At 42.9% G+C, this 14,046-nt stretch overlaps 1 protein-coding gene across 2 annotated transcripts; it reads right to left on the bottom strand.

Moving 5' to 3' along the window:
* Positions 1-460: 460 nt before the first annotated feature.
* ABRACL (ABRA C-terminal like) lies at positions 461-12,914 on the bottom strand. 2 transcript variants are annotated; one of them, XM_045544464.1, is made up of 3 exons: positions 12,561-12,914; positions 7,903-7,969; positions 461-1,048 (listed from the first exon to the last, which is right to left on the bottom strand). In XM_045544464.1, exons 2-3 carry the CDS (start codon positions 7,961-7,963, stop codon positions 864-866), a joined length of 246 nt encoding a protein of 81 aa, XP_045400420.1. In that variant the 5' UTR covers positions 7,964-7,969; positions 12,561-12,914; the 3' UTR covers positions 461-863. The 2 variants fall into 2 exon arrangements, with proteins under 2 accessions (XP_045400420.1, XP_045400419.1); XM_045544463.1 differs by having other exon boundaries at positions 12,588-12,903.
* Between the last annotated feature and the right edge of the window lie 1,132 nt (positions 12,915-14,046).

Raw genomic sequence — 14,046 nt, 5'->3', positions numbered from 1 at the left:
CCATCTTTTTCCCTCCAGATCATTAGTTCCAATCATTCCTTGATGCAAGTTCTGCTTCCTCTACGAAACCTCCCCTGACCACTGTGGCTTTCACTGAGTTTACCCTCCTTGATATTCTGAATCGTTTTAAATTCTGTACTACAGGCTGCAACACGCAATGATAGGTAATTGACACTGCTTTGGGCAGGTCTAACTCAAGGAGAAAGTGAGGTTTTTGGGTTCCATTTTTTTGGCATGTGTCCTGGCTCAGCAATAAGCACATATTCAGCATCAAAATAAATACTGTTTGTAGGGTCCAACCCTGACACTAACCATGCCTATTTTTTTAATTCTTTGGTTTTAAGAGAATTTTTTTTTCAAATTAAAATAACTTTTACTGCAATTACCTAATCTTGATGCAAAAAACTCAATTCTGAAAGGCATAAAAATACTTAACTGACAAAATAAGGCAATAAGGCAATTTTAAGACAGTTACATGTCTTTATTACATAAACATTATAATATTTCTCATGGGAGGTGGTCTTCAGTTTGCTTCTTGCTTTCACCGAATGTCAAATATCTGTAGAAACTGTCTAAGAATGATTTATAAAACAAATACTCCCCTATCCCCATCAAAAAAAAAGCCTCACTGCCTACATTTTCCAACCAGATTCATAAGAAAAGTAACAGGACTTGTTTATATTACAGTGTAATACATAAATTTCTTTCAAGATATAAAAAAGGACAGACTTCTAAAATACGAGTCTCCTTTTGTTTACAAAGTTCTATAAAAATACATTAAGTAGGTTCAAACATTTGTTGTTTGACTTATATTCCAGTTTACCAGAAACAAAAAATAGCAATTCATAAATACATGAACTACATTAATCTTGCAGCAATATAATGTCAACATCATCATGAACACCTTGCAAAAGTAGCTCTCCTGGGTACGTAACAATCTTCCTTCGTTTTGCAGCTTTGAGCGTTCCCACCAATGCTTCAAAGAGGTTGGCACATTTGTCATCTCGGAAGAGGACCCCAAATTTCACACTTAACTTTCCATCAGCATCTAATTTGAAAAAATATAATGTTAGCAAATTCAAAGTCTGTTTCTTGCCCTCATGTATGGCAGATTTACAAATCATTAATAAACATCTAACTATGGGCTCACCTATATTATAATTTAACCCTTCACAGACATAAATTCAATGTATCCTCTTCCCAGATCCAAAAAGTGATGGAATAAATGCAATGTGTTATACACCTCTTACCCCTAGTATTACCTAGACAAAGACTAAAAGAGAACCAAAAAACATTTTAAAAAGGTGAACGTGCTACAGTGTTGATATTGTAGATGAACTTCTCTCTCAATTTTGATTTTTTAATTGTTATGTTAGTTGTCAAATCAATAAATACAACAAATAAAAGAGAACTCCAAGAGCAGTGTTCCTTGAATTGTGTTCTGAATACATTCAGGATCCCCAGGATGGGAGTGCCTTAAAAATGCATATTCCATCCAGATGCAATGGCTTACGCTTGTAATCCCAGCACTCTGGGAGGCCAAGCCAGGATAATTGCTTGAGTCCAGGAGTTTGAGAACAGCCTGGGCAACAACCCCATCTCTACAAAACATTTTTAAAAATTAACCAGGCATGGTGGCACATGCCTATAGTTCTAGCTACTAAGGAGGCTAAGGCAGGAGGATCGCTGGAGCTGGGAGTTTGAGGCTGCAGTGAGCTGTGATTGGGCCACTGCACTCCAGCTTGGATGATGGAATGAGACCTGCCAAAAAAAAGAAAAAAAAATCGTATTCCTCAGCCATTCATCATGACTACTGAATCTGAATTCCTGGTGGTAGGCCCAGACATCCGTTATTTGACAGGAGGCTTCAATTACCTTATTTGGAGGCCGGTTTTTAACGTAGACATTGAAAATTAAGATAGACAAGAAGTGGATCTGCTGTTAAAAATCAATACACCGAAAGCTTGAAGATGAGGGTAAGCCTGGGACACCTCCCATCTTTGGGTGATTCCTTTGACCACCTGGCTGAACCCCTAGCCTCTTCCTACTCTCTGCTGCAGGTCCTTCCCTCCCACAGCCACACCCACTGTTAAGAAGATGGCCACCACAGTGAGGGGAGGACCATGCCTTGACCAAGGATTCTTGAGTTCCCATGATCCCCTGCGAGAACTTCCAACCCGACGCTCAGCAAACTCCGCCTAGACTTTTATGAGCAGCCAGTGAAGCAATGTGTTAGGCACTAGGGGCAGGTGTGAGGAAGTATATAGAATCACTTTCTATATAAAATTGCTTTTAAAGAAAGGCCTTCAATTCCCATGAGGAAATAAGAAATATATTCATAACAAATAAAGCAACAGTACAAAGCAGCATGTGATTGGATGCCAAATGACTAGCAAAGAAAATATGCCCTACAGTTTGGAGGGGAGCAAGATGTCTCTGGGCTAAAACGATAAGGAAAACTTTGTGGAGGAGGCAGCACTTGTTCTCGACTTTAAAGGGGATGATAATGTGGAGCTTTTTAAAAACCTGACAGTCTTCAGTCGAAATTTCTGCCACCTACTAGTTGTTTGGCCTTGGGCAGCCTGTTCAAAGCTCCCTAAGCCTTGGTTTCCTCCTCTGTAATGTGGGGATCTGAATACCTTCCTCAGGATGCTGTCAGGGACACAGTTCTGAAGCATGCAGCAGTGTCCAGCACATACACACCGGCTGCTCTGCCGGTGATAAGGGCCCCTTAACGATGAGACGAAGGGGGAGAGTATGCTGTGCCAAGCCAGGTGGCTGCGGAAGCGGTGACTAGCGTGAGTGATTTTCTCACCTGGCGTAGACTGTCTCAGGTACCACTGATTACAGACACAAGTGGAGCTGCTGGGTGTGAGGAAGTACAGCTTGGAGGACTTGCCTGGCATCGCTCTGAACTTCAGTTACTTCATCCCTCAAATGAGGGTAAACATACCCTCACAGGGTTGTTGCAGGAATGAACGTATATAACAGACATAAAGCCTTTGCTAGAGTGCCCAGCATGTAGCAAATTCTCAACTTAGTTTAAATTTTCTAAAGGCACCAAAGGCAGAAACCTGAGTGTAATCTTGGAATTCTCCTGCCCCCGCACCCCTCACCCTGATAGATGTCCAGGGGCTCCCACCATCTTCGTGTCTTCTGTCGCTCTAGCCTCTCCTCTCCAGTGACAATGCCTTGGTTTAGGTACCAGTGGCTTCTCACCTAAGATAACTGCAAGCTGGTAACTGATAACCCCTTACCAGCCTCCTTTTCTCCATTTTTGTCCCCCACTAATCCTCCACATTGGTGAGGAATAAAAATGTGGAAGAAACCTTATAGGATGCAATCTTTGTTGATATTCTACTACTATAACCTTTCCATGGCTCCCTATCACTGTCAAATTAAAGTGAAGTCCATGGCCTCACAGATAAGGCTCCTCATCCTCTGGCCTCACATCTGTCACTTGCCTGGTCTTCTGCCATCGTGCTCCATGCACCTTTTGATCCAGTCACAATGAACTGTTGGCTGTGCCCAGGTGACAAGAGAGACCCTGCTTTTGTAATTTTGCCCCTGTTAAGCCACCTGCCCAGCATCCCAGACCTTTTCCCCTACTTAGGTTCTTTTTATTGAAGAACGGACTCAAATGTCACTTTCCCTGAGAAGTCCCCCATGGTTGCCTCAGTTGAGTTAATATCTAGTAACTCTTATAACACTGAGTATATGTCTATCAAAGTACTCACTATCAATTACAGTAATAATAGCTATCATTTATTGAGTACTTGCTAGGTTCATAGAATTGTTCAATGTATTTTACAGTCATTAAAATTCCCTCAATCCTCATTTCATGGAAGATAAGACACAATTGATTGCAAGAAGCACCATTATTTGATATTACAATTAAATTGCCAATTTAACCATAGCACACCATGTACTATAAGATGTATCCTTATTTTATAGATTTTTTTTTTTTTTTGAGACAGTCTCACTCTGTCGCTCCCGCTAGAGTACAGTGGCATCACCATAGCTCACTGCAACCTCAAACTCCTGGACTCAAGTGATCCTCCTGCCTCAGCTTCTTGAGTACCTGGGACTACCAGCACACATCACCATTTCCAGCTAATTTTTCTGTTTTTTGTAGAGATGGGGTCTCGCTCTTGCTAAGGCTGGTCTCAAACTCCTGCCCTCAAGCAATCTTCCTGCCTCAGCTTCCCAAAGTGCTAGGATTATAGGCATGAGCCACCTCACCTGGCTCTATTTTAGAGATTTTAAAATGCAAAAACAGTGACTTTGAATGATTGAAATAGATAATTATTATTATTATGCAAATAAGGAAACCAAGGCACAGAAAAGCTTAGTAATGTGCCCAAGGTCACAGAGCAACTATGTAGAGGAGATAGTATTCATTCCCAGAGAGTCTGGCTCCAGAGCCTATGCTCTTAATCACTTTCCTATGCATGCTTCCAGTGTGTCTGTCTTTCGGCTACCTAAAGAAGACCTGAAGGGCTGAGATGGAATTTTGTTTATTTCTGCATCTCCATCACTTGAGCTCAAAGGGGGCACTCGAGAAATATTTGTTGAGTAAAAGAAATTAAATCTCCAAATCGTCTTTCTCCACTTAATCTTTTTTCACTAGATGAGAAATGAGACTTTAAAGAATTTGACTTTAAATGAAACAGAAAAAATGAAATTAATCATTTTCCAGCTTAAACTCATACATCATATGTAGATTAGTCAAAATTACTCCAGATACAACTTAAATAATTAACCATAACATGTCAGAAGATAACGTATCTCTATACGTGCTTTTCAACTCAGTAAGTCTTTTATCAGGAACCAGAAAGTCAAGGTGCCTTGATGAAGCTGCAACTTTAAAAGTTGTTTCATGCCTATAGAAGTTATAATAATTACCTTAAGTCTTCTAATTTGTAAAGCTGCTAATTTTGAAGTGGAATTTCAGTTTGCCCTAGTAGAACAATGGCATTCTTCTAGTGATATAAAGGTTAGAATTTTTAAAAACCAATTGAATCTGACTAATAAACACTAGGCTGACATGGATAAAGAAAAGGAAATCCTACAAATCTTTGGAACTATGCCTTTAACACCTTTACTAATCCAAACAACAGTACGCGGACATGTAAACTCCAAACTAATATTCAGAAATTATTTTAAAACCAATGTAGTTCAACGTATAATAGTCATGACTGAGTCTTATATTTTCTGAGCATTGAAAACTTTGGAGGAAGATGAAATTAAGAAATACAATATTTATCTAGATATTGCTATAACATAGTAACACTAGTAATATTAAGTAATGGCAATTTATATGGTAAAATTAAAATTTACAATTTGTGTGAACATGCTAATTTATCATTTGGGATCTTATTTATGTGATATGTATAAATCAAGTCTCATTCCAGAATCAAAGTATTAAGAATTTTATGGATATTTCTAATTGCTGCTGCCTCAATAGAACAAGGTCTTTAAAATTTGAAATTAATGAAAAAAACTATCTAATTAATGAAAATAATAACTTTAAAAAAAAAAAGTAACATGACCTTGCTGAGCTCAGGAGAAACTGAGAATGTGGGAGGAGGAACACAAGGAGGAGCATCACTCTTGGAAATAAGACTCACCAAACGTCCATCAAGTGGGTATGGTGAAGTAGGAGGAAGGAAAATGGGGTTAGGAAAGCTTGTTCATTTGTTTGATTACAAAACTAAATAATTACATTTTTCCAATGTCTCCTCAGTGTTCTCTGAAAACATCACAGTCATTCCCATTCCAAATTCAGCTCATGCATTTCCTCCTAAATTGACCTGCCCTGCACTTAAAAGTCCTACTTGAGATTTAGGACTTAAGTAAATACCTCCAACTACTACAGCTTTCAATAATCTATTTCGCTGGGACCATGTTGAATGCCAGCACTGCCCAGTTCTTACCATTTTTTCTGATAGTCACCTCATGAGTATCTATCTGTTTTCATCAACTAAGAAGTAAGAACCTTGAGGAAAAGTAATACACTTTATACCACCTACACTTGCATATATAGAGGCTCAACAAATATTATAACTAACCCTATGAATTAAACTCACTTGCTTGTTGAGTCCACATCAACTTTCATATGCCTCATTTATCTTTCCTTTGTACATTTCAGTAATGATGATTCAGGTTTGTTGTAATAAATAAAGTGACTCCAGCAGGCCAAAAAGAGGACATGCAGGAAGAATAATGGCCTACAAAGATATCCATGTCCTCATTCCCAGAACCTGTGAATACGTTGCCTTACATGGCAAAGGGAACTTTTCAGGTTTGATTCAACTGAGGGCCCTGAAACAGGGAGATTATCCTGGGCTATGTGGGTGAGCCCAATGTCAGGGTCCTTAAAAACGGGAAGAGAAAGACAGAAGAGAAGGTCAGAGTGATGCAATGTGGACTCAACCAGCTGTTGCTGGCTTTGAAAATTAAGAAAGGCAATCGGGTGTAGTGGCTCATGCCTGTAATCCTAGCACTCTGGGAGGCTGAGGCAGGAGGATTGCTTGAGCTCAGGAGTTCAAGACCAGCCTGAGCAAGAGCAAGACCCCATCTCTACTAAAAATAGAAAAAATTAGCTGGGCATGGTGGCACGTGCCTGTAATCCCAGCTACTTGGGAGGCTATGAGGTAGGAGGATCGCTTGAGCCCAGGAGTTTGAGGTTGCTGTGAGCTAGGCTGACACCATGGCACTCTAGCCCAGGCAACAGAGCAAGACTCTGTCTCAAAAAAAAGGAAAATTAGGAAAGGGGCTGTGAGCCAAGGAATGTGGGCAGCCTCTAAAAAGTGGAAAAGGCAAGGAAACAGATCTCTCCTCAAACCTCCAGAAAGGATTGTACCCTACCATCACCTTAACCTTAGCCCAGCAAGACCCTTCTCAGACTCCTGAACCTACAGAACTGTTAAGATACTAACTGTGCTGTTTTACGTCACTAAGTTTGTGGTAATCTGTTATAGCAGGAACAGAAAATTAATGCAGGGAATATTTGATATTAATGACTTAATGGAATTTTCAAAATGTGTCCTGTTACTTCAAAGGATTTGTGACTCGTAAACAGACAGAGCTTTAAGCACAATCAAGCTATAATGACAAAATAACTCTTATGAGGTACTTTCTAGAGTTGTTTTTTACTTATATGATGTAATTTTAAAACTTTGAGTTCCATTATCCTAGTTGTTGCTGAATGTTTATTGTTCTTATTACTTTGAAAATGCTCCCCAAATTCTTGCATATCTTGTCTGAGACATACCAAATACTTCAAATTTTAAGTATAATAGCAATTTTCATTACAGCTTAGGAAAAAGACACTAATACTACCAATTTTACATGTCACTATCTTCACAGAAGCGGCTTAGTTGTTGCTGGAAAAAAAGATGATGAAAAAAAAAACTACCTAAGGGAGGGTTTATTTTAGTTACATGTACTAAAATACTTGATTATATAAAACCCAAGAATTTGGAGGAAATAAAGACAATTTAGTATTATTTCAATCTAAGTCCCTAGTCATTTGGAAGTTTGTGAAATGGTGGCAGGGTAAAAGCAGAAAACATGAATTTTAATAGTGTGACAAATAAAAATTGGAACATGATTCAATTACCAGATTTCAATGGAGTCAGATGAAAGAAGCCTGGCAATTTCCTTCCCATTCAAAGGGTAATGAAATACCTCAACCATTCTCTGCATCAGGATCACAATAGCCCAAAAGCTCCAGGAGTTTCAGGAGTCTCCAGATGCCACTTCAGGCTGAGGGGCTGTGGGTAGAGCTGCCATAAATGTGTGGAAGCCCTGGGTGACCCTTCACAGGCTCCTCCAGAACGCTAGTCCTGCCTGCCCTGAGGCAAACTCCGAAGAAATACTCTGTGTTAGAATACTTACTTTTTGAACCCAAACGATGAATTTCCTCCACTAAGAGGTTAACCTCATGATCCACATTCATTGCTACCTGAGAGAAAAAAAAGTAAGTCTACATTATTACTGTTTCTACATTTCATTAAGCACATCCAAATCCAAGGGCCTTTTCTTTTTCTTTGCTGCATTTGTCACCATTAATTTATCATGTCCCTCTTCCTAAAAATACTTGTGTGATGGACGTGGCACTGAAGTATGTACCCCTATTGTCCCTCTGCCTTTATAGCTGCCCCCACTCCTGGTCCCCACAGTGGGGAGAATGCAGCCATTCTCCTACACCCACTCCTCACTCTAAGCAGGTCTTCTCATGGCGCCCTGCTAGGCACCAAAAATACAACCAGGGAGCAGCACAAGATCTGCCCTCAGGGAGCTCACCTTCCAAAGGCAGAGAAAGGCCTCGAGTGAATAGCAACGTGACAAGCACTATTTGAGTGGTGGGTCCAAGGCACTATGGAAGCACACAAGGAGGAAGCTGCAGAAGGTAGATTCCTGGAGGTCAGTGGGGAGGAGTGGAGCAGGTGGGCAAATAGGAAAGAGGGTTAAAAAAAAAAAAAAAAAGCATAGACACCAAGGAGAAAAAGTATGGCATACCTGAGGCAGGCCTTAAGCTAGGAGCTGGGGAGACCAAGATAAACTGACACATTCCCTGCCCTTCTGGAGCCTGTAGTCTAGTGGGGGAGGCAGACTTATACAAAGGCAATTTTAATACCCTCCTGTCAGTGCAGTGATAACTTCTGGGTCACATGCAGGGGCATCGTGTTCTTCTCTGGCCAATAAATCTGACTGCACTGGAAAGCTTGCAGTGAAGACCATTCATTTGAGGATAAGGCGGAATCCAGGATGTGACAGGAGTCGAGCCTTCCTTGGCGCACTACGTCCTCCATGGGCTGGGTTTCTGCCCTTTGGTGCAGCCTCCACCCCACCCCCTTGATCTCTAGGCTACAGCTACATGGGGCTTCTTTTTATGTCACAAGTGCCCCTCAAGCTCACATCCAGGCTTCACAAATACTGTTGCTTCAACCCAGACTATCACTATTCCTCTTTCCTGGGGCTAACTTCCACACATCCAGTCCCAGCTTCAATATAACTTCCCCCAGAAAGCTTTCCCTGAACCCCTGGAGTAGGAGAGCTCCCCAACTGCATGTTCCCACAGCACTGTGTGCCCCTCATTTCACCCCACTGGAATTTCTGGTTTCCATGCTTTCACCACTAGCAGGTAAGCTCCTCTCTGCAGTCTGACAAATGTTTACTGCTGCATCGTGTCTGGCACCAAGAGTAGGGTTAAAGAAATATTGGTTTCATGAGAAAGGATGGAACTATACCTGCAGAAGGGTCAGAAAGTATGAACAACTGGACAGAATATGCATCAGTTCAGTCTGTTTTCAAATCACAAGTTTCTCAAATCAAATAAGGCCCCAAAAAGTGGAATTGTGTGTATGGGTTTTTTTGGGGTGATGATTTGGAAGAAACAACTTTATCCAGATGGATTGTAACTAATTCCTGGTAGCTTTTAAAAACAAGAGTGACATCTATGACTATATACCACCTGTTTAAATGATACTGACTAGGACACCAGATTTTCTATCAGCTAATAACTAAAAGTGTCAGTTCCATCTGCTATGTTTTTTGTGTGCATATTATAATTTAAGGATCTTGGATTGCAATAAAATGCAAAATCTTCAATTAAATGCATCTTCATAAAACTTATCAAAAATTATAGTGTCCAAATATTAGGGACTTCGTATTGACAAAATCATATCTATAACATTATATGTGACTCAAGACGATTTAAGAAACATATTAAAAAGCTAAAATATACCCAGAACACACAGCCACCGTGCTTAAGTCCTGAACACCACGCCATAAGAATAACAGTAGGAAAAACCTGTTAATGTCAGTGTGGTGGACAGCTGTTCTTTTGCCTGCCCCACACCCATTCCCCATTCTGGCAGCAGCAATCTAGTTTTTCTTTGGATAGAACCTTTCCCTCCTTACTCTAAACCCATGTATCTTGAGTAAAGCCTCACCCTGGGCTCCAGAAGTGGTTCAGGGCTAGAATGATTGGTTTGTGGCATAAAGTAGGTGATCCCATCCAGAACAATGAGGTTCGGGCCTGAGATTTTGCTAGAACTATTAATAAAACAACACTCTCCTTCCACTGGATTCTAAGATGTTAAGTTTACAGTCCCTGATGTCAGTGGCCACCACGTGGAAAGAGCCTGCCAGGAATAAAGCTAACACAAAGAAAAGTCAGCCATGTAACAAAGACTGAGCCCATGCATGAAAACCCTGGACTTTCCAGCTATGAGAAAGAACCAGTATCTTTCCTGGTTTTGCTTGTGCTGGTTTGAGTTTCTCTCACTTGCACTTGAAAGAATCTTGACCCATAAAGTTAGCACAGAGAAGATCTGCCACTATTTTTAAAAAACTAAAGCATTTTTTTATATACTTATGTGAACAGTCTTGCTTTGTGTTGCTCTGTTGGGCAGGATGGATATAAATGTACTAGAAAGGCAGATTTGGGGGCCATATAGAAAAAAATTCTCTAGCCATCAAAATTGCCTAACAATGAATAAAGTTTACACCTGTTCTGGAAGCATTAATGTAGAAGTAGTAAGATCAGTGAGGGATAATGAGGAAATTAGCCTCACTGGAGGGAAGGAAGAACAAAATGTCCAAGGACTTTAAGGATCTCTCCAATTCTCAGATTCTCTGATTTCCCCCACCCTGAAAATATATCAAGTTCACACCCTTATTCACTCCTTCCACCCACCGCCAGCAACACACTGCAGACGGAGCTCTCATTTAGTAACGATAATCAAAGAGGAAATCCTTCTACTATGTATAGCAGGCATGCATACCTGTGTTATATTAAGCAGATGCTTGTTCACCCAATTTTAAGAAGGGAAGGCAACTAGCATTTCTTGGTAATTACTTACACACCAACTTCTTTATTTCAATTTACGTAATTCTAAGAACCTTGCAAAGTATTTATGATTTATTCCCATTTTATGGGTAATAAAACAGGCTCGGAGGGGTGAATTCCCCACAATGAAATGCTGTTTCTACCATATCATTCTGCCTCTTCTCCTCTTCTTCCTCTTTTGCTGTTATGTAAATTCACTAAATATAAAATGAGTTGTATTTGTATGAAATATTACATGCTGAGAACTTATTAAGGCAGAACACTTACAAGGCAAGAAAGGCTTCCTGCCTAGACTACTATGAATAGGAAAATAATATAATAGGGTTAGAAACAATTGCTAGCATACATAATTTGGCATGTTTTATGTATTATTTAAGGGAGAGAGGGACAAAGGGGGAAAATACCCATTGTGACACAATCCTCGGAAGGCCCATGACATTTCATAAGAAGGACAGATGCCTGGGACTGCAGTGAGCAAGATGGTCAAGAACAATGAGGAGAGGCCATAGCAGAGTAATTCTAGGGAAGAAAGAGCTTGTCAGTGAGCGGCTGGACCAGAAGAAAGGAAGAGGGACTCAAGGAAGGCGACGACAGATGTCAGTCTGTCGCAGACTTGAATTAGGCTTTGTGCGTGAAAATCACAAAGAAAGTATATTGGAGGACTTGGGCATATGCCGAAACGCCCCACCATCAAAATGCACTTAAGAACGTATTTAAGGACCCTCTTAGCGTTGTGATTTTTTAAAAGTTTGGAGACAATACACGGAGATTTCCTAATGTCCAAGGACATAAAGCCTACTGGAGTGCGGACCTCTGGAAATTAGGAGCCAGCTTGACACACTAGGGCAGGGCACTTTCTTACAGCCCTAACAATCAGTGACTTGCAGCTGGCGTGGGTCAAAGGATGTCTGGCTTCCTTCCTCCCTCCTCGCTGGCGCGCGCACACTCCATATTTGGCCATCCCTGCTCCAAGTTTGGGGTTTTGCCAGGTAGGGGTCCCCAAACCTTGTGCCCTGCAGGGCATCACATGGTCATCACCGGCGCGGGTGCAGAGATGGGGAACACCGAGCTCAGTCCCCCGTTTTGGGGCGGCACAGCCGGCTCCCTGGAAGGCGTCCCGGAAGCCTTTGTCTCCGCAACTCACCGGCCAGCGCCGCCCGCCAGCCTCTCCCAGGGTCCCGGCATCCTGGCGACTAAAACGGACCCTGCCTGGGGCTCCAGGAGCCCCTGGGGGCCCCTCACTACCCCCTACTTCCCGACCTGGAGCGCAAACAGCCGCACCCACCTCCGGCGCTGCAGAGTCCCCTGCCCTGAGGCCACCAAATTCCTCGGGGCGCCTCTCCCCTCGCCCCCCAGCCCTTCCCCACCCGGCTCTGCAGAACTGAACCACCGCCAAGTGCAAAGCTACACGTCGCACCGCGGTAAAAATCATGCCATTTCTGGTAAAAATCGTGCCATTTCTGCTCGCTTCCCTGTCCGCCCCCGGCCGGCAAAACGTCACGTGAGCCGAGTGCGGAAGTCTGCCCGAGAGGTGGGGGCGTGGGAGGCGCGCGCCCACCGGGTCCCCCTCCTGCACGGTGTCCCCCGCCACTTACGACCTCTGGGCGCCTTAGCCCCCCTCCCGGCCCCGGCTCTCTCCCGCAGCCCACGATCGCCGGCTGCCCGGCCCCCACCAGACAGCCCAGTCCACCCTGCATACCTAGCCACCTCTTCCCCGGGGACCCACCTCTCCTCGGTTCCTTTTCCTATGAAGAACGGTCCGGTCCGGCCCCGGTTATCTTTTTCAATGCACTAGGGAGGAAGAGGCTGAGGAAGGAAGTGGCTGAAGCGAAGAGAAAGAGGGCCAAGGAGGAGGAGGAGGAGCTGGGTGGGGGAGAAAAGTAAGAGTTTATGCTCTCAGGGAGGGGGCCGCCCACACTCCCAGGGACAAGCCTATGAGGAGGAAACTCAGGGGAGGAGACGTCCCAGAAGGGGTCAAACTCCAGACAGGTGTGGGGCGGCTGAGGCTTCTAGGAAAACGCGCGCAGAGCTTCGATTACCGCCACCTTTCCACCGTGCGGCTCAGCGCCAACGATCCCCAGCCCCCTGCATTTGATCCTGGGCGTTGATTTCTTGCCAGGATCTCTCTCCCAACATGAGAAACAAAGCGCCCCCAACATGCTGAATGCTGAGGTCTCTTAGGAAGAACTTGACTTTCATTGGTTCTGTATGCCTGGAGCTGGAGCCTCCTGGAAACTACGACAAATGGCTTGAGAATGGTCTGATTCGCAAAACAAAATGCATTCTTGAAAACCAATTTGTTCTACTGCAAAGAAATTTTACTGGACGCACACAAAAATTTTATGGGACAATGCTAGTTCTTGATCCTAGGTCTATATTAGTTTCTTCTCTTCTTCACCCATTATTTCCTACATTTAACTTCATAATTTGATTTATTCATACTCCCTTTATTTTAATGTGTGCGTGTGTGTGTGTGTGTGTGTGTGTGTGTGAGTGTGAGTGAAGGAGATGCTTGCTGTACCAGAGTCTCTTTGAAAAGGAAACCTGAGGCCCTGCTGAGAGAAGTTACCCAAACCATTTCTAGAGCAGGAATTGCACAAATAACTACCAAAAAATCGTCGCCTACTTCCTCCCCGCCCCCATCCCCACTGATTGAATTGAGAATGATCACATGACCTAAAAGCGCACAATTATAAACTGGCCATCATCCTGTGAGGTGGCCTGAAACAAACAGTTCTCACCTAACAGCACCTCTGATGATTCGTAAGCCACTCGGACTCTCCCTTGGAAATTGAAAGTGAAGAACACGGAGACTGCTGAGTCTTCTCACAGAAAGGTTGAAGCTGAGAGAGTGTGAGGCTGTAGGGGCCAAAATGGGCTTCAGGTAAGCAAAACGTTTGAGTAAGTAGAAACCACGAGGATGTAATGGCAGATGGGGGCGAGGGCGCAAGTGCTAGAGGCGGAGTCTAAGGGAAGCTGAGACCCAGTGATGGAAGGAGGGCAACAAAAACCTGCATCCCAGGGGGGACACGAGTATCCAGGTCCCTGGCGCTGCCCTGGATCCATCCACTTCCCAAACTGCGTTCTAGTTACCCTTTTATAGTAAACACCTGGGTGGGACTCTGAATGAGTCTCTGTTCTGTAATCTTCAACAAAGGTCCGATTCTTCTAAAATGTCTCATGTC

The sequence above is a fragment of the Lemur catta genome, chromosome 2 (assembly GCF_020740605.2).
Source record: "Lemur catta isolate mLemCat1 chromosome 2, mLemCat1.pri, whole genome shotgun sequence".
Lineage (NCBI taxonomy): Eukaryota > Metazoa > Chordata > Mammalia > Primates > Lemuridae > Lemur > Lemur catta.
The sequence above is the reverse complement of the archived record's forward strand: the minus strand, read 5'-3'. Positions and strand labels throughout refer to the sequence as shown.

Coding starts and splice junctions, on each gene's coding strand:
- ABRACL (XM_045544464.1), bottom strand. CDS start 7,963: ATGAATGTGGATCATGAGGTTAACCTCTTAGTGGAGGAAATTCATCGT. Junction 1,049..7,902: donor TCATCGTTTGGGTTCAAAAA/GTAAGTATTCTA, acceptor TTTTCAAATTAG/ATGCTGATGGAAAGTTAAGT.